The following is a 24,304-nucleotide window of genomic DNA, read 5'->3' as shown; positions in this document are numbered from 1 at the left end:
GCAACGCTTTTAACTGGCGCTCAAGCTTTTCTGTCCCAACCCACTCCCCCTTTCTCTCTCTCTCTCTCTCTCTCCGCACATTCTCAAATCTGACTGCATTTTGTGCATCCATTGGCCTGTCTTGTCTTTTGCATTGGCTGCCAGGTGTCAGGTTCTGCAGCATGTCGCATAATGTGCAAAATTTGATGAAGTCGCCTGCTCGGCCTGAGAGCTTGCCACATTGGCTAGGATTTGTGCGGCTGTCATTGTCCCGTTGCCAGCAACATCGTCGTGCAACATACTACATAACTTTATTTGCCACATCTCATGGACCCAGGCATGCTTCAGCTGCTCAAGCTGCTCCAGCTCTTTGCCTTATAAATTGGTTCGGCCTGCTCTCTGTAAGCTGATACCTTGAGCTGTCTGACTCTGGGCTCTAGCTACCCATAAAGCGTGCAACTAATGGCCTGGCCTGCATTCGAGTGGTGTGGCACAGCCAACACGGATCTGCCTGCAGATCGAGCTGCACTCACTCACAGATCTCTGGCTGTGCTTACTATCAATCTATGATCAGCTTGTCTATTGTGGCACCTTCTTACTTACCAATTGTTAACTTGCAGTATCGTCAGGCCGGTGTCCTGCGCCAACTGTTTTTTTTGGTCCTCGGATGGGTAGGGATGCTGCAAAGAGAGAAGCAGAAATGGAAAGCTCTATTAATATACGAACAGCGCTCACGATTCAATTAACAGGGCAAAGCCTGGAAGATTTACAATCTGGCAGCCCCGCGCACCGGCCGCAGCAAGTGGAGCTACGTCGATCAATCATTGCGAGGGCTGCTCCAATGGGCATATAAACAATAATATATGGAGAAATTTAACCTGTCAGCGAACGGCGCTGCTGCACTTGAACCAACTGGGCTTTATTTATTTTGCTTTTGCTTCTGGTTTTGGTTTTGCTTATCTGAATCTGCGGCCAGTGAGTGGCTCGCTTATCAGGCGCTGCCACTCAAAATGTCCTCAATTTTGATGCAGCTCGTTTTTCGGTAGCGCCAAATAGGCAAACAGAAACAGAAACTGAAACTGAAACTGAAACAGAACTGCAGTTGCGACTGGGGCTGGCCGAAGCTTCTCATAAATCTTGCAGCCGGCGCGCCGCCACAGTGGCGTCACTGGGCAAATAGAAGCCAGCGCCCCTCCCACTAGCAGCACCTCCGCCTCCTGCGCGCATGGCTCGCTCTGCAGCTAATCTAATCGGCTGGCGCTTATTACAATTTTCCATTTTTTTCACTATTTTTTTTTTTTTTTTGTTTTATTTGCTCTTGTTGTCGCCTGATTTCTAATGTTGACTCAATGCGAGTTTGTGCCGCAGTCAGGCTGAGGTTTCACCTGGCGCTGACGGAAATGGCTGTCAATCTGTTGGCTTTGGTTTCGCCTTTTGTTCTGTTCGACGCGATCCTTTGGCGCATGCGTCGCTTCGGCAGTTTCGCTTTGTTTAACCCCTTTCTGGCGGTGCGGCCAACATTTCCGGCAGCTGTGGGCGTTTCAATTTTGGCACTCGTCAGGGCACTGCCTCAATTCCCGACGACTCCTGCTCGTCTGTCTGTGCGTCCGTCTGTGTATTGTGATTTTGCGGTTGCCGGCAATTGAACTTTTGAGCGATATGCGGCACGGCGCTCTCGCAGTTGTCTGCAAATGCAATTTGCCTTTACACACAGGAAGCAATTGTTGTGCCACTGCTGCTGAAATTTACCGTTTTCTTAGCCCCCCACACACACACACACACACACTCTCGGCAGTACAATATATGGACTGTCACTTGTATACAGATGCAGGTATACATATAAATATATATAGTTATATACTAAATTACATATATATAGATATATATATATATATATATATATATATTGCTGTAGTTCGTGCATTCGGTATTCAATATGCAAGTGCTCAAGTGCCAGGAATTTCGAATGCCATGCGAAATGTGCAACGCAGCACATCCTTGTCGCTTGTCTTGCTATCCACTGCCTGTCGCTCCGTCTGTCTCTCTGTCTGTCCGCTTGTCCGCTTGGCCTGCATGTCCTGCGTAATGTCTGTAATGCAATTTAGTTGCCTTGTTGTCCTTGCACATCCGTGCACACCCATTCTGGGCTGTCGTCTGTCGCCACACACCCCCTCTCCGACGCCTCCTGCTCCTCTAATGCATTCGCCTTATTGTTTGTGTTTAATAAATTTTGCGTGTTGTCTTGTTGTAGATATTGTGTATGCATCTTACTCACTCTCCCCCCTCTCTATCCCTCTCTATCTCTATGTGTTTACGTGTTGGCTGCCCGGCAGCAATATTTGTTTGCTGTCCTGCACAGGCCACGCACCACGCCCACCACGCCGCAGCTCAGCTCTTGACAATAGCCAATACGAAAACTAGTATATGAAATTTGTGTATTGACAAATAAACGTAGATGTCCATGTAAATGCAATGGACATGCCAATGGCAATGTTCCCAGACCCAGACCTACGATTCCACTCACAGTCTGCTGCTCCAGCTGCTGCTGCTGCACCTCGTTGCCAGGAGGTTAGAAAATGCTCAAGAAGTCAAAAGGCATAAATTACATGCAGGTAAATTAAAATGGAATTTATAGCATACTTTGTGGCGTTCATCTATTTAGAGAAATGCTTTTACCCAGAACGGAATGTGCATATGCATATGGATATGGTTGGCTGAGGTTGGCATTATTGCACTGCCATCTGTATATATACTAGGCAATGCTTTACTCTATCTCTCTCTCTCTCTCTCTCTCTCTGTCTATCTCTCCCTCTCGCGGTCAGCCAATTCAGCCAGTAGTTCATTATCATCCTGTCTGTGGCTTATCAAAGGCGCATTAATGCCTGTCGCAACTCGCGCTGCTCTCATTTGGCCGCCTACTCCTGCTGCCACTCCTGCTGCAGTTGCAGCTGCTCAAGGTGGCTCCATCAGCAGCTACGCTGTGGTGCGCCAATTACGCTAATGTAAGTAATTATGCATTTCGTACACCACACATCCCCCCTACCCCTACCCCTACTCCCTCTCACTCACATACACAACTATCGACAGACAGAGAGACAGACGGTGCAGCTAACCAAGCAGGCGAGTGCAAACATGTCAAGTGAAACAAAGTCCATTTGGTTTATTAATTTACCATACGACAAAATAATTAATTACTGTCACGCCTTTAAGTTGCTTTTGCCATGTCGCCGCCTCGCATTGCCCCCCATCAGCCCGTCAGCCCGCCAGCACTGGCCATGTCTTCTTTGGCTTGCCTCCGCCTCCTGCTGCTGCTGCTGCTGCTTCTGCTGCTGCTTGGCTTCGCCTAGGGGCAGGGGCCACTGTTTTTGCCATTGTCTGCTTGTCGCTTAACTCGCTCCACTTTTTCCACATATTTTCGCTCGTGTTGTGTTTATTTAAACTTGGCAAATGAATTTAAAGCAATCACCACACACACACAGACACTCACACACATCCATTTAGGTGCCAGCCCTTCAGCTCCCCCTCAAGTGATGTCGACAAGTGCCAGCAAACCTCGGGCATAGGCCTATGTCTCGATTGCGGCCTGTAGCTTTCTCTCTCTCTCCCTCTGTCCCGCTCTCGCTCACTCACTCTGCTCTGGCTGGCCACATGATGTCAACATGACTGCAATGCCGTGACACATGGCACAACAAGCCCAAGACGTCGACTCCGGCTCTGGCTCTGGCTCGGTAATGCACACGTACAACCGGCCAGAGACGCCGCCACCGCCACCGCCACCGCCACCGCCGCCATTAACAACGCCAAATGCGACGCCATTTGTGAAACAAGCGACAACAACAACAGCAACAGCCGCCACTGCAAATTGCTGCGACGTCGGTGAAAATTGCAACGGCGTCGACGTCGGCCTGTGGCAGCCATTATGAAGATTTTTTCCAGTTGCACTGCATGTCTAAACAGAGCCAAATGAGTGTTTCCACTCCAGTGAAAAGCGAGATAGCATGGCAGGCCAAGAGGGAGACAAACAGAGAGAGAGGGAAGGAGGGGGTAGAAGTTGAAGTAGAGGTAGAGCTGGTGCTGAAGATGTAGGTAAAGCAAGAGGTAGCGGTAAAGGTAGAGATAGGTAGAGGTAGAGGTAAAGCTTGAGCTAGAGGTAGAGGCAGACGTATAGGCAGAGATAGAGATATAGTGGAGCTACAAATAGAGTCAGGGGTACAGCTAGAGGAACTACACTAATCGCAACTTTGTCCTCATACTCAGAGTCGTCGGCGTCATCATGTTGGCGCAACAAAAAGAAAGAAAATAATTTGCAACAATCGCGAGTCAAAGCACACACACACATGAAGAGATGCCCTACGGCCACCGTATGTGTGTGTGTGCGTATGTCAAAAGGGTCAAGAAACTGACAAAGGTAGGAGAGCTGCGCCGAGCTGCGCTGAGCCCACAAGAGGCCGCGGGCAAGGGTTAAAGTGCCGCACTTGGTGCTTTCCTTGTTTTTCTTTTTAACCCCTGCCGACATGGGTTATGCTTGATGCGCTTAAATGGTAGCTGGGCTTGAGGCACACATCGTCAACGTCAAGCGTAGCGCATCTTGAGTTCGTCTTGGCCCGGCGCGCTAAACATGCCACACACCAAGCGCCGTCGCGCCTCCTGGGCTGAAACATGTAACACGAGAGCGCTGACAACAATGCAACGCTGGCAGCGCAACGTTTTGGCCATTTTGCAGACGGTTTTTCGTTTTTGTTTTTTCGGGGTTACTTCTGCAGTGGGCCGACAACAACAAACGGCAACAAACTGAATCGAAGAGCCGAGGCCGACAAGCGTCGGCCGGAAGAAACTCGCGCATGGAAAGAGCTGCATGGGAGCTGGGCATATGTGTGACTGGCAACGGCAAAGGGGAAATGGGGTGTGGACAGGGGAACGGGGCACGGGGAACGGTACGGGGCACATGTGGCAGGCAGCGAGTAGGCGGAGCACGCGAAATGCGACTTTTTGCTCGTTGCCTGCAGTGCGCGCCAAATGTAAACAAAATATTCGCGCGCCTGCCATAATTATGGCAACAGCAACAACAACGTTTACAAAGCAGCCATGCATTGCATTGCCCTCGTCTGCTTGGCTTTTGTTTTTGGTTGGCCAGCCAGTGCGCTTAACCCAACCCCAGTCGGGCTGCAGCTGCAGTCGCTATTCCCTTTGCCCCTAGCTTCCCTCCTCCTGCTGCAGCAGTCGACTGCAGCAGTGCACTTCATTAGCACCAACGTCATCGTCATCGTCGCCGTCGTCGTCGTCGTCGTCGTCTTATTTGGGGTCTGGTTTTTAACGACTTTAGCAACGCCATCGTCGCCATGGACAGCAGGCGACGCCATACGCCATCCGCATGGCAATGGCTGACGAGCTGGCATCGAGTTTCACTTGGCAGCCGATGTCTGGAAAACTGTTAATTATGCCAATGGAAATCGGAATTGGAGTCGGGCGATAAATCAAATTGGCAAACATTGCATTTGCATTATCTAAATGCGACTCGGCACACAAAAGAACTTTAAGTTCGAGCAAAAACAATTTCCCTAATGTTCCCAAACTGTTAATGGCATTAAGCTCTTAGAGCTGTGGCAGAGAGAGAGAGGAAGAAAAGCAAAAAAAATCAGTCAAGGATATATGCAGACATCCGCCAGAGGCTGTGAAAGTCGAGCCGCAATCAGACGGAGCAGACGACGGAGCAGACGGCGACGCCTTAGCCGGGCAAACATGAGCGATGCGCTGATTTAAACGGCAATCCATCAATGTCAGAGGCGGGTGGCTGTGGGTGGGTGGGTTGGTGTGTGTGTGTATGTGTGTGGCGCTAGGCTAATGGGGGTGGCGATGCGCCAGGCTAAGCCATTTTAAAACTCAAGACTCGCTGCTGGACCCGAGCAGAGATAAACATTCCAGCGTCAAACTTCAACTTTAATTTCCGATTTGTTTGCTTATCGGGGCATGGTCAGTCGTTAGCTCACACAAACACACACACACACACACACACACACATGTGCATACACTTTTACAAAATTCCATTTAGATTTTTATCATTTTACATACGCAGCAACCGCAAAGCGAAGGGCGAATGTGGCTAATGGCCAAAACTGTGGCGCAGCAGTTTGAACTTCCTTAACAGTCGCTTGACCGTAGCGCATAAAATCTTATAGTTCTGTTTGTTCCCATTTTCTATTCACTTTTTTCTTAGCCCTTTTCTGCTATACAACCCTTGCACGCAGCCTGCTCCTCCTCATCCTCATCCTCATCCTCCTGCTGCTGCTGCTGCTTCTGCTTAACATAAAGTGGCGCATAACAAATCTGTTTATTTGTATTACACATCCGGCTGGCCGGACTTTCCGCTCTGAGCTTTGATTTGGTCAGGTCTCCGTTTCAATAGTTGGCCGGCTGCTGGCCATTTGGTTTTAGTGCCACATTTGGGGACAGTCCGCACTTTGATGGCTCAAATGGAAATCTAATTGGGCGCATTGAGCAGGCCATAAGCCAAAGCCCAACTGCCAACCTGGCCCATTCGGATATTGGCCCTTCGTTTGCCTAGTCCACTCTCCTAACACCGAGATAAGCAGTCGAATGACTTTATAAATTCCGGCGTAGTCAACTGAGTGTCGTCGCCGGAGTGGATCATCGATTTCCACTACTCGACGGGCTGGGGAGGGGGTGGTACTTTGCATTGCAACGCCCCACTCAACGCATGGCAGCTCGCTCGGCCACGCCCACTGAAACTAAAATAGCTATTGGGCCAACTAATCTTATCGCAGTGGCCAAAACTCAAATATGGCTCAACTAAGCCCTTATCAGCCGTGTATCAGAGGCGAATGTAGCTGCAGATTGCGATAAGATGTGGGGAGAGCTGCAGCTCCCATTGGTGTGTCGCAGGTGTATCGCTGCTGATTGGACTTACCGTTAAGTGCTGAAACAGCCACGCTCTCAATATGTTTGTCGCCACTTTTGGGAAAATGCCACGCTTCTTTTGGTTCTTTTTGCCGCTCGCATCGTCGTCCTCCTCGCCGGTGCCCTCGCCGCTGCCTATGCTTGCGTTGCTGGCGTCACCTGTATGAGAGAAGAGAAGAGATGCAGGAGTTACGTTTAGTCAGCTTCAAAATGAGCAACAACAACAACGGCCACAGCAAACAATGTCAATATTGTCAGAGCACTAGCTCAGCAATTCTGTTTGCTTGCAGTTGTTGTTCACAATGTTTGTCAAGTGAGCATAAAATAACATTACTTGTCTCTGGCCAGGCCGAGAGCAGGCCGGCCAGGCAGGCAGCCAGCGAGCCAGCCTCCTGCTGCTTAAACATAATGATAATCATATGGATGACATTGTTTGTGGCTGCCGTTTAAGACAAGTCAAATCAGTGCCCCTCTGCGCCCCCTTTGCCCACCCTTTGCTCGTTGTGGTTTATAAACAAAATTAATATTTGTCATACGCAGTCTTTGGCTTTGGCTTTGGCTTTGGCTCAGGCTTTGGCCTCAGCTTCGGTTTCGGCTTCGGCTTCGGCTTTGCCTTTTGGTAATGTTCATGCATAATTTTCGGTTAATTTAAATTTTCTGGGGCTTTTATCTTTTGTTTGCATGGGAACAATCCAACATCCCCCCACACACTAGAAGCGCTTCCGCTATGGCATTTGTTTTCCCTGTTTTCGGCATCATCATCATCACCATCATCATCATCATCATCATCGTCATCATAAGCGGCAGCCACATTATATGAATTTGTATATTTTTGTTTAATATTAAGTATGTTATTTGTGTGTTTACTTTAAGTTTTAGTTACACTTAAGTAACTCAAATGCCTTCTTCTTCTTCTGCTTCTTCTTCTGCTGCCGCTGCTGCTGCCTCAAACAGGAAGCCCCAAATGGCTGCGCACATGCAAACAAAATAAACCAGGTCCACAGTACCCTACGAGCTATGCCTGCTCCAATATTGCATAATTTCACGCCCCCGCCCTCTCGCACTCACCCCCGCCCCACCCGACCGAGTGTGCCAAAACAAATATTTCCCAACACCAAACATGGTGCGTCTATGAATGTCTAACTTGGAGGCGAGCTTCTATGACAGCGAGTTCCTCTCCCTGCGGTTGCTTCATAAATTTTCCATGCTTTATCTTTCGCACAACACCTTTGCTGGCCACACCCCACCCTCCGCGCCCTTCCACCGTCACAAGCCTCCTCTCACCTGTAGCTGCTTGGCCCGCTGGCTTTTCATTAATTTTTCAGTTAACTCATTCATTAATTTTCAACAGCGAACAATTTTCACAGTAGCACATGCCTAAAACACACACACACACACACACATATACACATTCTCATGGTGGCAGACTTCACGCCATTTTGCGTAAACCGGAAGTTCGTTTTGATTAATTTAGTCGCCGATGGAGACGTTTGTTGAGTGCTCGACTGCTTGGCCAGTGGTGTGGTTGATTCTCTAAACACGACCATAAAACAAAGGCAAAACAAACTCGAACTGAATACCGAATGCTCTACATACATATAAGTCATGTATATCTAATAGAAAAACAAATAAGATTCGTGGTGCTAGGCAAATGATTTCGAGTTCATTTCGAAGAGTGGAACGTTTGTTTCCTCCTCCTCAAGGAAGTGAGCACAAGAAACTCTCAGAAGTGTATGCAGCAAAGGTTATAAAATTAATTTACCAGAAACAAACAAACAAACCAACAAAAAAGTCGGAAACAAAAGAATACCCCAAAAGGCACACTTGTTGGCCATTTGGATGGGGCCGCGCCTTTCCACTAAGCTGCGTGGAGCGCTCTGCATAATTTAGCAATTATGGAAATGCGTGATTGCGATGGTATTTCGCTCTGGACAGTCGAGGAAGCTGACGCTGACGTTGACGTCGTCGTCGACGTCGACGCCGACTCCGAGTCTGACTCTGATGCGAGCAGTCAGCGAAGCTGGAATTGGAGCCCATTATGGATGCAGTTGCTCTTGCGCTTGTGCTTATCGGGCGAGCTGCACTTTAGGCAGGGCGCATTGAGCAACTAGCTGCTGGCACTTAACAACTTCATTAAAAGTTGTTTATGATCCTCGAAATTGATTATTCCACTCATACGTAAAGCGTCCCCAGACGCAGCAGCAGACGCAGACGAAGACGTTGAGGTAGAGGCAGAGGCAGAGGCAGAGGCAGAGGCAGGGGCTGGAGTAGAGGCAGAGGCAGAGGCGGCATCGTTCGCGAAGCACTCAAATCGCGCCGGGCGCGCGCTTAAGAAAACATGAAATTGATTAATGCATTTGGCTGCAACATTGAGGCACATCCACAGAGCAGCAGGGGAGGGCAGGAAGGGAGGAGCCGGTGCTGCTGCTGCTGCTGCTGCTGTTGCTGGCGGAATGCTGGTGCCGTCGGTATCTGCTGCTGATATGTAAATTCCTTCAAGTGGATTGCACTTTGCGCCAAAGACTCTCGACTCTGGCCTCTCTTCACTCTTCACTCTCCACTCTCCACTCTCCGCACTCGAATCGAAGTCATTTCTTTGGCTGTGTGCTCCAATTTTACATTCGATTCGTGGCAGGGATCTGGCAAACCAAAACACACAATTAATCTTTGCCCAGCGACGCGGCTGCTTATTATTGTTATAATAACGATGTGCAAAAGCACTTGTGGCACTTGAGCGGCGGCACACTCGTGTAACAGAGATTGGGCCAGCTCGGACTGGAACTGGCAATGGGAATGGGACTGGAGCTGGGAGTGGGAGTGGGACTGGGTAGCTGCTCGGCCAAAGTGCTTTTTGTTGTAGCACTTGCTATGCGGGACGATAAAGCGCCGCAGAGTTTCTTCATTTCTTTCGTTTTTTAATTGAATTGTTAAGCGCAGCGCAAAACTTAATTAATTTTCACTATAACTTTGGCGACTTTATGGAAGCAGCCCTTAGACCTCTGCCCCACCCCTGCACCCTCTTCTCTGGCATTCCCTAAATAAGTTTGCGTTGGGCAAATAAATTCGATGCCGTCGCAATTTTCGTTACCATTGCCATTGCCCACTGCCACCGAGTGGGGGCAGTGGTGCGAGTGGGGGTGGGGATGGGGGTGGTGAGCTAACAAGCATTTTTATTTATTATTGGCTTAAAGCGCCGGCGACGGCAGGACGAAGCACAAAGGATGCAGGAGCCACTGCGTCTTTGCCGCAGACACACTGACAGACAGACAGACAGACGTATGTTGTTATTATTGCAAGGCAAAGCTCCTACTGCCCCCTACCCATCCCCCGCGCCTCCTGCTCGGGCAGAAAGAAAATGTTTAGCTACAGTTGCCATTGGTTGGCTGACTGGATGGCTGGTTAGTTCGTTTGCCCTGCTTGCCACATTTCTTTCTCTCTACTCTTCTCAGCTCTCCGCTCTTTCTTTCTTTTTTTCTACAATTGCGCAAAATTCCAATTTGCAGTAAATTTTGCGATTTTTCCTTTATACGGACATACAAAACATTTTTAGTTTCCTGCTGGCTTTTCTTACCCACCCAGAGAAGCAGAGAGAGAGAGAGAGAGAGAGAGGGGGGTAGAGAGGGGGAGAGAGCGGCAAGGCAAGCCACAGCCCACTAGTAAACCCACCCACGCTCAGATGTCGCCCCTAAACCATCAACGTAGTCGGAGCTGGAGACGCTGCAGCAGCCACGCCCAACCGTCCACCCGCCCGGCCGCCTGACAACGCTGCATGTTGACTACTTATAAATGTTGTAAATGCTTTTAATGGCAGCACGCTTGACCATCTGTTAAAAGCCTGCACTTGATTCGATTTGCCTGACACCATCAACTAAAAACACTTTAAATAACTCCAAATAAACTGAAAGCGCAAGCAGCGAAACTATCCTATAAAGTGACTTTTGTTTTGGTAAATCATTTCTATTTTAGATAAAAGCTGTACACAACTTGATGTTAACATGAGCATTACATAACTAAGGCTGTTATGGTTGGTAAAATAACATGGTGAACGAAAGAAGGATAGTATACCTCAAATCTACTCACGCCTTTATGAAATACAACTCAAGGAAACTTTTACAAACACTCTCCCAGGCATTCAAGACTCTTTATCAAGCGTTATGAATGCACTAAACTATCTACATATATAATGCACTCAACTAAATTCTCAGAGTAATGCATACATAATATATTCGTTAAACTATTTTGTACAAGTTATACAAAAAAAAGAAAAAAATTTAAATTCCTAAAATTTCAAATAAACTAACCCAATGATTTGGTCTACTATCTTTTATAAACTCTCTTATTAAATAAAACAAATTTAATTGACATTAATTCAACACAATAATAATGCGTTTATTAATAATAATAAATAAAAATGAAAATAAAATGAATCCATTTACAACACAAACAACTGCAGACTAAAAGTTTTCTTTTACAACACAAAAAAGTCGATTGGCAGTTTAATTTGACAGTTGAGAAAACTTTTGGGTTTTTGGAAAAACAAGCAAATATGGCATTTTATGGCCAGCAACAGCAACAGCAGCAGCAGCAACAGCAACAGCCAGAGATATTGATTGGAATAATAAATAGAAATAATATGTTATAAATGCATTTTTCGATTGCCATAACAGAAATGCACTTTTCCATGCTGTTTGCGTGGCCAGCAGGAAAACAAACAAATTGCCTTTCAAATAGACAACGGAACGGAAAAGAACAAGCATTGTTTTTCTCAATTCAGGCCAAAAACGCGTAGCACTTGACTTGTAGCTGTGGTGGTGGTGGTGGGGGGGTCTATGCATGGCTGGCAGAAGCAGAAGCAGCAGAAGCAGGAGGAGCAGGAGAAGCGAACCGTAGCCGTGGCAAGCAGTTTTCAATTAGTTTTTAAATAAACTTTTTCCTAGACGCTTCACACACACACACACACGCACACACAGAAAATGAAAACCAAACCCCCAACTTTCCATTTTCACATGATGTGTAGGTGTGAGCGTGCGTGCGTGTGTGTGTGCGAGTTTTCATTTAAACAATTTTTGCGCCTTCGACTTGGGGCTTTTGTTTATACAAAATCATGCCAATCGTCTGTCAATCATTTTCCAATGGCTGCCAGCCCCTCCTGAGTGCCGCCAACCACCGTACGGTGAACACTAAACATGGCGGAAGTCTGCTTAAGCTCACAGCTAGGCACGAGAAACAACAGCAACACAAGAAGCAGAAGCAGAAGATGATGAAGAAAACTTGGAGCGTCTCGATGGGGTTGGCCAACTAATTGAGTTTCGCTTTTAATAATAATAAACACCAGCTAGCAGCAGCAGCAACAGCAGCAGCAGCAGCAGCAGCAGCTACTCGTGGCAGCAATGGCAAGAAGCAATTGACTTGCGGCTTTCTCGAGAGCCGTTGAGCCTTGAGCAACTTGAGGCATTTAGCTAATTGAATTCAAAACATGTCAAGAGAAATCAGCAACGCCCTGGGTGGCATCCTGCGACTCGAGTTCCAGCAGCAACAACAACAACGACTGAGCCACTGAATGTTTTGTCACACGGCTAGATGAGCCGCTGCAGCAGTCGGCTCAAAGAAATGCAAACACTTCAGCGCTGCTCGAGCTTGGCCCACTTGAGGCAGCGCGGCGAGCCACCGAGCGCTGCTCAGCTCACGCATGACAAAAGCTTCTTCCTCTTTGTCATAGTCATTGTTGTTGCTGTTGTTGCTGTTGTTGTTGCCTCTCAAGTGGGTGGCTAAACAACAAACACTTGTGTCGACCAGCCAAGTGAGACCTCCAAAGTGTTGCTGCTGCCGATCTCACTCTCATTAGCCAAGACACACACACACTCACACACACACACACATACAGAGAGCATTTATAATGATTTATACGCCTGCGCCGCTTTAAGCCAAGCGCATTTATTGCTTATGAAAAGTTTATTGAATACGCCGTGAGTGATAAACATCGGCAATTAATTTGCCCGCTCGCTCGATCGCTTGAGGATTTGTCGCACATCTCGGCGGCTCGGACAATCATGAGTAGCCATTACTTTTATGCGATCGGGCAAATTAATAAAGCTTAAAGTGTTTGCCGAATGACTTAATTAAATGTTGAAAAATTGCACGAGGCGCCGTCACATAATTGATGGGACAAGTATTTCCTTATAGGTGAACTGAGCCACAGCAAGTGTGAGTATCTCAAGTGAATTGAAATGCATATCTAATTATTGCCATTAGTGTGTTCTCCCACTCAACTATGGAGTGGCATCAGCCCAACGCAGCTGCCATTTTCCTCCATTATTTTTCATAGGCAATTTAACTGCCGGCACTTAAGTGTGCCCAATTTCCCAAACGATTTTCATGTGCGAAAAACGGCAAATTATGCGAGGCTTCACAATGATGATGGATCACCAATCGGGCAACGCCATAAAACGGCAACAAGTCAATATGAACAACGGCCCCGCCAAAGGTTTAGCCAGAGCTCTAGACATATGGCCGACACACACACACACGTACTCACACCTCTATAGCCATATCTGAGGCCATTTTTTGTTGTGCTTCCCAGGCCCAACGAGGAGAGGAGGCTGCCACAACAACAACAACAACAAAATACTGAAATAAAAAAAGCTAAGAAAAAGAACGAAACGTTTTGAGGTATTAACACAAAAGCGGCTTTGGCTTTAGCTTTGGCTTTTGGCTTGACCAGTTTGCCAATGCCTGCATATGCTATAGACATGAATGTACACACACACACGCACACGCACACTTATGTATCTTTTTTATGGCGGATTTGTGTGATCCGCTGCAATATTTTTGAGCCTTGGCTGCGTCAGTTGTTGCATTGTTTTGCCGGCACAAAATATAATAATAAAAATAATAATAATAATAATGCTTGTTGCTGCTGTTGCTGCTGCTGCTGCGGGATGCTGCAACATGTTCATGCCTCATTATTTTTATACGGATTTTTGCGGTCCGCTGAGATTGGCCGCCTCGCCTTGGACTCTTGCCATCGCTGGTTCTCAGGCAGCAGCTTGTAAACTTTTTTGCGCCTCTAAAAAAAACAACAGCCAGAAAAAAAGCTGACTGCAACAAAGAAAAAAAAACAACAAAAAAGTCGCCCAAAAGTGCTCAAAACTTTATTAAAATTCCGAGCGTAAATGGCAACGCCAATGAAAGGCTAAACAACAACAACAACAACAAGAGAATAAGCAAAGCCAACACATGTTTTCACGCCTACCCACAAAAAAAAAGCAGTCAAAAAGCTGTCAGAGCAACCGCCTTATATGCAGATTAGCCATATGTCTCTCCCGCTCTCTCTCTCTCTCTCTCTCCCTGTCTCGCTCTCTCGCTGTCTGCTATTACATATGCAAAATCAAATTATTCAAATTCAATTATTGTCAATTTTATTTATTATTAATGCGCATAATTGTCAAATTTGCCAAATTTATGAACGCAGTTAAAGAATCGTATATAAATATATAGATATATATGTATGTATATTTGTGACGACTTGCTTGCTGGTTACGCACACACACACACACACACACATATGTATACAGAGTGCAGTCCTGAAGTTTTATGCAAATCCGAATTCGAACGTCGCGTTTCTGCGCTCAATCCGCACGAATTTATGAGACATGTTGAAATGCATCTCACCTTGATTGTGGAGCCAGAGCTGGAGCCGGTCTGTGGAGCCACCAAAGACGTGCAGCTCACTCACATGTACATACATACATGTATGCATGCATATGTATGTGTATATGATGATGATATGCGTCTCGCTGGCCTCAAGATTAATGGCAACGCATTTAATTTGTTTTTGGGTGTTCTCTCTGCTCAGCTCAGCTCTGCTCTGCTTTCGTGTGGCACTCAACTGCTAGACTCAAGTCGCAACTTTAACTAACAGACAGACAGACAGAAGTTTGCATGCATATTTTATCCGCTACAGCTCGTGTTTAGTTTAATTCACTTGCCCAAGATTTACATTCTAGCTATTCTGCTCCAACTCCTGCTGCTTCAGCTACTCGCAGCTATTATATAATTTGGAAAATAATCCTTATCAACATAATATTATGCAATCCATGAGCGTGTAATTTCGTTTAGCACTTAGTAAAAAATAAGAATGTACAAAAACTAAATGTCTGGCGTTGAATTTTGACATCCAAATTGCGGCAAACAAAAGTCGAGGCGGAGCCACAAGGCACGGAACGGAGCAGACATTGCAGCTGTAGTTGTTGTTGCTGTTGTTTATTTCATTTTTTTTTTTTTTAATAACATGCTGAAAATGCTTTTTTAACAGCATGAAAATTATAACGCATCAGTCACGACATGACAAAAATAAAAAAAAATATGAATATAAAGTAAATTGAAGCAAAAAAAACAACCGGAATATGTTTCCCCTCTCACTTTTTGGCTGGGAAAATCTTGCGACAGACATTTGCAAAAGGCTTTCTTTCAGTAACTGGAAAAACTTTAGCATAAGAACGAAAATTGAAAACTTGATGATGGAATGAATGAAGTAAGAGGGAGAAACCGAGACAGAAGCCAAAGCAAAACAAAGCCAGATAGAAACTGAAATATAAATCATTAAAAATATCTGATATTTTTGTTGGGGGCTTTATAATATGCAAATTACGGTTAATAACATGCTCCAGTCGCTGCATAAATTAACAAACTATTCTCTGTTATTTTTCTAGTTTCTTTTTTCTTTTTAGATAATAGACCAAATCAATGAGCTGCCTTGTTAGAGGAGTCGAGCACTCGGCGGCTGCTCAGCAACTGTCTAATAATAATGAAATATTTCCTAGATGCTTCCCGCTCTCTTAGCCAGCCACAAAGGCTTTGTAAGACATGGTTGTCAATGTGTTGCCCAGTTGTTGTTGCTGTTGTTGTTGTTGTTGTTTTGGTTGTGTTGTTATTTATGTTGCTCGATGCGGCCATACTAATTTCAAATTTAAATCTTTGCGCTGTGACCTTTCATGCCTACCAACCATATCGAGATTGTATGTGTGTACATATGTACATACAGACATAAATAAATACATATACATATATATGTATAGATATTTATATTTATATATATTTCTCTTAATTTCGAAAGCGTATTAAATTACACTCATACACACACACACACACACACAGAGAGAAAAAGAGCCGATGCACGCTCCTCAACAACCCCGCCCCCTCGCCAACGGCATCATCATCGCACCCGCCCCCGCCCCCGCTCCCAAGCCTAAGAGTTGAAACAAGAATTTCAAGTATGTTTAACCCAAAACACAACACAACACAAAACTGAGAACCGAATCGATTCTGTTATTCTGGGTCTCAGTCCCGCTTCTCGGTCTCGCTTTCCGTCTTCGTCTCGGTCTTGGTTCTTGTTCTTTTTGGTCTCCCTGGCCTGCCCAGGGCCGGGGCTTAAAGTATTTCACAGGAAATCTTCGGAAACGAAACCCAAGCAACAATATGTTCTACACATTTCGTATTTCTTTCATTTTCTCTCTCGCTCGCTCTCTCTCTCTCTCTCTCATCTTCTTTCGCTTCGTTTGCTGCGCTGTGTGAGAAATCGAAATCCCAAAAACTAAATCCCTATAATGCCTTTAAGGGGGGCACAGAAACTGCCGCACACACGCACGACTACACTCATGTGTGTGTGTGTGTGTGTGTTTCGGTATTTCATTTTTGTTTTTTTCTTTTTTGGTGCCCCTACCCCTACTGCTCCCTCTCTGCAGCATGTCGCCCCTGCCAGAGTCAGAGAGTCAGCTTCAGCGTCAGCGTCAGCGTCAGAGCAGAGCCCGAGCGTGCGCACAGTCTATAATAATGATAAGATGGCTCTTAATCAGAAAATTTATATGGGCCCAGCATTTAGTTGTTGCTGCGCCAGCCTTTAGCTGACTCTGACTCTGCCTCCTGCTCAGTCCCAGTCCCAGTCTCAGTCCCAGTCTGACTCTGATGCTGATGCTGATGCTGATGATGGGTTATGCCCGTTTATAATTATGGGTCCTGTCAAATGCTAAATGAAGGGCGCATCAAAAGGCAGCCAGCAAGTCACAAGCCATACAATTTTCAGTTTTCAGTTTTCAGTTTTTTTTTTTTTTTTCAGTTTTCAGTTTAGAGAGCGTTACGCTATGTTGCAGATTGCTCGGCGGCTGCTTGGCCAGTTTCAGTTTGGTTGGCTGACTGCAGATCGCACTCTTGGCCATTTTGCAGCTGGGCGTGAGTCTGTTCTCATTGGTCGAGAGAAACGGGCTAGCCCCGTGTATATACATAAATATGAATCAAGGAGAAAGCTTACCGCTTGCACTCGTTCCGAAATTGTCTGCAATGAAAACAACAGATGAAAGTTGAGAGTTTAGTAAAGGAATATTATGATATAGATATATATGTATATATTCGGAGAAGGAGTGGGGGGTAGGGAGAGTGCAACGCCCATCTTTCACTCTAATTTAATTAACGCCAGCAGCTACAAATGCTACAACCCGATCTCGCCAAAAACAAACAAACAGATGAATTATCTTCCTCAACAAGTTCAATTCGCTGCCTGACGAAAATTTCTCAGACCTCAAAGCTCGCAGCACAATAAATCTTTTTCATATATAAATACGTATATACATATATTTTTTTCTGTGTGTGACCCAGGCTCGAATCACAGTTCGCCTGGCGGCTAACCAAAAAAAAAAAAAAAATAATAAAAGACAAAAAACGGAGTAGAAAACAAAAATGTTTAAAATTTTCGTGCAGACTTTGACCGCAGCTTGTTGTTGTCGTTGTTGTTGCCATAAAAATATGATATATATTCACACACTCTCGCACACGCATTGTGCAGCAGAGGCAGCTCGGCAATCAATCAAAAAAAAAAAAAAAGAACTATGGAACCTACGGCATCAGCTCGAAGTGTGAACCAAAAATATTTGGAGCAAATCAAATGCAGCAAATCGGAGCACGCCAAAAAAAGAAGAGGAAGAGATATGCGCATAAAGGCTGAACATTTAATATATATATATATATATATATATATATATACATTTTTGAGATATATATTTAATTTTATATATATTTTTATGAATATTTTTTTTCTTTAATCTTCATTCAACTTTTGATTTCTGCTGCTGCCGCTGCGTTCTCACACGCAAATCAAATCTAGTTGCCCTTTGTTGATTATATTTGTTCGTTTTTTATGGCTCTGCTCGGCTTTTGCATAAAGTTTGATTTTCTTTGGCTCTTAATCACCCGCAGCCTGAGGCATTATGCAAATTGAAGCCGAAGCTTAGCTAAAGCCAAACTCGAGCTGCTAAGACTCGGGTGATTCTCTTGGCGTTTTTGTTTTCTTTTTTTGGCGGTTGGCCCAGGCAAGAGGGCATATAAAATAAATATATGAATATAAGAGTAATATATATGTATGTATGTATATTTTGATACATCTGTAGTTTTAAGTATCTTTAATGTACATATATATATTTATATATCTCTTTATACATCTGTATATTACATATTCATATCTATATCTATCTATCTATATATATCTCTCTTTCTCTCTACATACATCTCCCCCTCTTCTCAGCCGTTTTGATTGAAGCTGCACCACTCTTAAGTCTTGCTGCTTTGGCAGTCATTTAGCCCGCTTGTAATAACATGGCTAAGAGTATTTTGTGAACTGCGCATTGGACTTTTGTTACAGCTGCGCAAGGCATTCAGGCAGCTCCTCGGCAGATCGTCTCCCGACTCCAACTCCATCACCATCGCCATCTCCATCTTCATCTCTGTCTGCCTCTGCCCTCTGCCTCTGCCTTCGCCCCTTCGCGTTCGTTGTCATTTAAGTCATCGAACACGCATTGCTACATTGTACACATGTAGAATGTTTTGTGGTGTCGGTGCTTGACGGTGTCGGCGGACAGTGGACGGTGGACGGCGGACGGTGGACGGTGTCGATGTCAGTGTCCTGCGGCCAGCGGCCATTGCAGTTGGCTTTAACAATCCATTGGCATTGCCAATGGCCCTGTCCCTGGCCCGCAGTTCATAAATAATCGTCTTAAGTTGATGCGCTCGCTGACTGTCGGCGGTCGCTGGGTGGTTCGTGGTTCTCACCAAGGCCTCCAAGGCATTGCGACAGATTAAGCCCGGCCAATGGCCATACACACACACACACACACATGCACACAAAAAGTATCTTTCAGATTGTTTTTGCTGTTGTTGTTGTTGTTGCAGCCGCAGCAAAACGCATTAAAGAAAGCCAACGCAAGCCGTTCAAATATTCCAAAAACGTTTCAATGAATGTCGCCGACGCAGTGCCTCAATTTTTGTCACTCTTCAACGGCCCCTCATTCACTCTCGCATCTCGCTCTCTCTCTCTCTCTCACTCACGCGCAGAACAAGTCGTGTCTGATCCCATTTTAATATTCTAGATACTTAAATAAAATACGTGTCTGGCTTGGCCAACAAACGTTTATTGTTTGTTAATTGATTTTGCTGGAAGTTGTCGCCGTCTGTTAAAATGCAAAGTGCAACTTCGAACAAACTTTGCCGAGCTGGGCGAGCGAGAGAGAAACAGAAGCAGACACAGAAACAGATACAGAAACAAACAGAAGAACGAGGCGAACACAAATAGCATTTGGTATGCAAAATTTGTTTGGCCCGTCCGAGTTGGACAACTTGTGGCTCTGGGGGCTTAGGCCAGTTCTCACTGACTCCGGCTCTGACTACGGCCTGGGCCGCAATTAATTTGCAGACAGCGAAGCTGTAGCTCAGCCTTGAGGCAACGGCCGGCAGTTGACAATTGTCAAGGACTGCGTCGGCTCACAGTTTGACAGGAGGCGGCGGGCAGAGGGCGGCGGCTGACGGGCGGCGGGCGGAGGCCTCTGTCCGTGGCGACTTGGGTCATTTAACGGTAATTACCAAAGCGCGACAGAAAAGTTTCTGCGAAAAACGTGCGGAGTGGAAAAGCGCTCCACGGCTCAAGTGCCGACAAAGCGGCCAAGTGAAGCATAAAAATGAAGCACCCAAAAAAAAATAGAAGAAGAACGAGGAAAAAAACAAACCCAGAATCGAAACGTTGTAGAAAAGCCAACGGACCACACGATTTTCCAAAGAGTAACAGAGTCAAGCGCGACTCCAAGTCTATTTATGTGGCTATTGAAGTGGGCCTCGTCTCTTGGCTACACTTCAAGCCACACCACTCCATTGAAGAGGCTCTGTATGTGTGTGTGTGTGTGTTTGTTTGTGTTTTTTTGGCGGCTTTGGCTTTGATTTTTGCTTGATTTCTTTCAAAATCAAGCCAACACACATAGCACACACATGCCCCAGAGAAGAAGAGCGTGAAGAGGGAGGCGGAGTTCCGAGTCGAAATAGAGTTGCAGATGCAGCAGAGCAACGGCTGCTGCTCCGACTCCTGCTGCTGCTGCCGCTGCTGCTCAGCGACTGTGACGCCATTTTCAGGTAAAGAACTGAAAGCGAGGCCAGCGTATGCAAAAGAGCCAGAGACAGAGCCAAAAACGCAGACAGAGCCCAGGCCAAAGAACATGTCCAAAGGCGAACCGCCAAAAGGATAATCAGCAACAATTTAGTATTATTACACCACGTTCGAAGCCATCGAAGTCTAAGCGAGCAGCAGCAGGAGAAGGGCGAGAGAGCTAAGCTGCAGCGCACACAAAGTTGTCTGTCAGTTTTTTGTTGTTGTTGTTGCTGTTGTTGCTGTTTTTTAAGCCATAGCCACGAGGCCAAAGCCGAGGCTGGAGTTGGAGCTGAAGCAGGAGTTGGAGCTCAAGTATGCATTTCAAAGAAAATCATTATTATCGATGCGGCAAAGGAGTGTGAGGCGCTGTGTGGCTAAATCTGTAGAGACGACAGACCAAAACGGAGAGACTAGAGACGATGGACAGACAGAGAGACGGAGAGACGGACGAATGGCTGACTGGCTGAGCTCGCTGAGCCGCAAGTTCATTCCTTTTGGGTATTTTCACGTGGACGTAGATTGAGTTTCAATGGAAAAATGATTTGCAAATTGACTTTAACGAATTGCTCGAGTGAGCAACCTGCTGGCATTTGGAATTTTGATTACAGCATAGACACACACAGAGAAAGAGAGAGAGAGAGAGAATCTGTTTCTGTGTGAAGAAAGCTGCATGTAATTGGCACGCATTGCGGAGTTGAAGCTACGCCCCATTGGTTAAGCTAGGCAATTTGGCTACACTAGGCAACAAAGTTAAGCAAGGAAAGGAAAAAACTGTGTAAAAATGGAATTTTATAAATATAATATACATTTATAGAGATATGCCATATATGTTACACTAGGCAACAAAATTGAGCAATAGAATATAGAATTTGTAGAAATGGAATTCGATAAATGTATAATATTTATATACTCATAGATACATATATCATTTATATGCAAGAGAATTTAAAACACTTTTTCGGAATGGAATTTGATAAATATATAATACATAACTATGCTATATGTGATATATATAATGATGTACACCCACATATATGATTATGTCGATCGATTATCGATAGACCCACTTCAGCTAACGATAGATTTATATATACTGATTAATGATTTTCGCTATGCTCTTATTGGCCTACTTCATTATATACAACATACATATTATTATTATATTATATGAAACAAAATAAAAAGTGTTGATCATAAAATCCAAATGCAATCGTAATATGCGCTGCACAGGAGATGCACTTTGCGGCATTGGCTGATCCATTAACAGGAAACGTGGACATGAGGGCGGCCGTTGAGTTGAGCCTAGTTGGGGCAGCAGTTGCCTTTGTTTGGCAGTTTTGTGGCCGGTGGCAAGTTCGTATATCATTATAGAAATTACCTACTGCGCCTGGCCATGAGGCAGCAGCAGCGGCAGAGTCAGCCATTGTTAGTAGTCGCTGCCATTAACGTTAACTCTTTGGCACAATCTGGGCAACAGATCTCGCTGCTGGTGCCGGCGATAGCGCAACAAAACAATCGCAAAACAACAAAAAAAAAAAAAAGAAAAAACAATGCCACACCACTGTCATGCGGCAGGTTTCCGTTTAACAAACCACCGAAAAAAAAAAAAAAAAAAATAGAAAGAACAAAAACAAAGCCAAAGCAAATACGATATTGTAAATCAATGAAATCTAATGGAAACATTGACGTCAGTTGGCGCGTAAGACTGATAAAGGTTCGATTGGGTCTGGCAGTTCGGTGTTTACAGTTAGCTCAAGTACTTACCAGGACTGCCAAGGAAGACTGAGGAATAGAGCCGCCGGGAGGCGTCTGCGTTGCGAGCGTCGGCAGGTGAGGACCATTCTCTTCGACACCATCGTCCTGCAAAGGAGAAATTGGAAAAGCCGCACATTAATTAACGAAATCAATAACAGTATTTGCGATAAAGTATCTAACTAACTATCTATCTATATATATATATATATATATATATATATATATATATATATATATATATATATATATTGTATTGTATGTATGTATGTATAAGCTATCATATCTAAGGTTCTTAAGTTCTTAAGCCGTGCTGCCGGCAAAAACCTGAACTCAACTCAACGAACTGTCGCACGCGATTTGCAACACTTGTCAAACTTTCAAGATTTGCGCAATATTGACAGAATGTTGAATATGTTAAGCCACACACTCACACACTCACACAGACACAGTCACATTGAGTGACAGGTGGAACGCTTTGAGCTTACGCCCACAACTATCTGTAGCTTATGGCCTCTGCTCTCAGCTTTATGGGCACTTTGAGCGCATAAAACTTTAAATGAAACACTGTAGAAAATAAGATGAGAATGGCGTTAATAATAATTTGGTTTATTGGCCCATTGAATGAAGCCAAGTGCCTGGGCGTTGCCAGCCCAGAGGGTGGCTAACACTCGCGCCCCAATTTCTATTATTTTCCTGCTTTTTTTCTTCTTCTCTTCTTCTTCTACTTCTTCTGTTCACTGAGGGCGTCGCACCTTTATTTAAAATTCTAACTTGGCCAGCACAACAACAACAACAACAACAACATTGAGGCGTCTGCCTCGTTTTCTTAATGGCCAATTTTCTTGGTAGTAATGGGCACGTTTTATGGACGCTTTTGTGGGGTGTTTATCGTGCACACAAACTGCAGTCGAGGGTTGACAATGCTTACTTTAAAAAACAAAAAGAGAACGTCTATATATATTCTAATAAAAATATTAATGGCATATTAGATGTCGCAGCTGTCGCACCTGTTTAATCAAATTCAAAATGCGCTCAAACAATCAGCAAAACAACAACAGTACAAAACAAAATAAAATAAAAGCAAAACAAATTAATTGAGTTGAGCTGAGCAGAGACAAAGACCAAATTGTTCGCACATAAATCTTTGTACTAAAAATTTTATTGTCGTTTTTATAGTTAAAAAATAAAATAAAAACAAACACACACACACACACGCATAAAACTACTCAAACGGCAGCCCGAGCCAAACAGTCTGCGCTGAAGCGCTCTCTGAGAGAGGCACACACACACACACATACTCTCATGCATACTCAAGAGATTTCCCCGTCGCTGTATCGTAAGTTGAGCACACTGGCTGCTTGCCGCCTGCTTATATCGTAAGAAGGCAGCGCCATTGCTTAGCTGCCTGCAGCTGTCGCGCTCGTGCAAGCGAGACGGCGCTAGTCAACTGCCGCGCTGTGTGTGCGTGTGCGAGGCGAATTCAAAGCGAATTGAGTAGCGAGACGCAGCGACCAGTCAATATAAAGGTTGTTTTTGTTGCTGTAGCTGTTGCTGTTGGCGCTTTTTTTTCTGTTTGTAGACGCCAAAGCCAAGTTAATGATTTTGTGTTTTGTTTTTCGTCATTTTTTTTTCTTCTGGCTGCTTATTATGCAATGTTAAATCAATAAATTGACAAAAATGTGCGCGCCACAACTTGAGCCAAAAGCAAAGCAGAAGCATAGCAGCAAAAAAAAAAAAAAAACGACAAGGAAATATTTTCCAAATAGTTTTTCAAGTTTGTTGTTGTTGACAATTTTTATGATATTTTAAATAGCCGGCGTGTGTGTTTGTCACAAATTTCAAGAATGACAAAAACAAAACGAAATATTTGTTGTTTCTGCCCCATTTTCCATTTCTCTCCCAACTTTTCCCGTCGCTATTTATAGTAAAACTATTTTTGAGTGTCACGCCACTGCCTCATGCCCCCCAGCTCCCCTCGCCCACACCCTTCACGCTCTTAAGTGCTGATAAATGGCGCTAGACTCTTTTGGGCTGTCATTTTGATTACAAAGCCGATGAGAAAAAAAAAGCCGAAAAAATAGGAAAATCAAAAACTAAAACATAGCAAATACAATGCATTCTTATCAGCAAGGCACAAAGTTCAAATGCAGCTCAAACAACGAGTGACACACATACAAATACACACACACACACACA

The 24,304-nt window shown here is 44.9% G+C and overlaps 1 protein-coding gene across 3 annotated transcripts in view; it reads right to left on the bottom strand.

Moving 5' to 3' along the window:
- hth (Meis homeobox homothorax) overlaps positions 1-24,304 on the bottom strand; it is a 160,742-nt gene that overhangs the window by 5,268 nt on the left and 131,170 nt on the right. For all 3 annotated transcript variants that reach the window (XM_089258150.1, XM_030386799.2, XM_089258157.1), the window contains 4 exons: positions 22,118-22,213; positions 17,201-17,224; positions 6,905-7,053; positions 583-659 (listed from right to left, as the gene is read on the bottom strand). In XM_089258150.1, the coding sequence (XP_089114276.1) occupies positions 583-659; positions 6,905-7,053; positions 17,201-17,224; positions 22,118-22,213 (346 nt within the window). The remainder of the gene's footprint in view (positions 1-582; positions 660-6,904; positions 7,054-17,200; positions 17,225-22,117; positions 22,214-24,304) is intronic.

This window comes from Drosophila navojoa, chromosome 2 (genome assembly GCF_054131105.1).
Source record: "Drosophila navojoa isolate 15081-1374.11 chromosome 2, UAZ_NAV_1.0, whole genome shotgun sequence".
Lineage (NCBI taxonomy): Eukaryota > Metazoa > Arthropoda > Insecta > Diptera > Drosophilidae > Drosophila > Drosophila navojoa.
The sequence above is the reverse complement of the archived record's forward strand: the minus strand, read 5'-3'. Positions and strand labels throughout refer to the sequence as shown.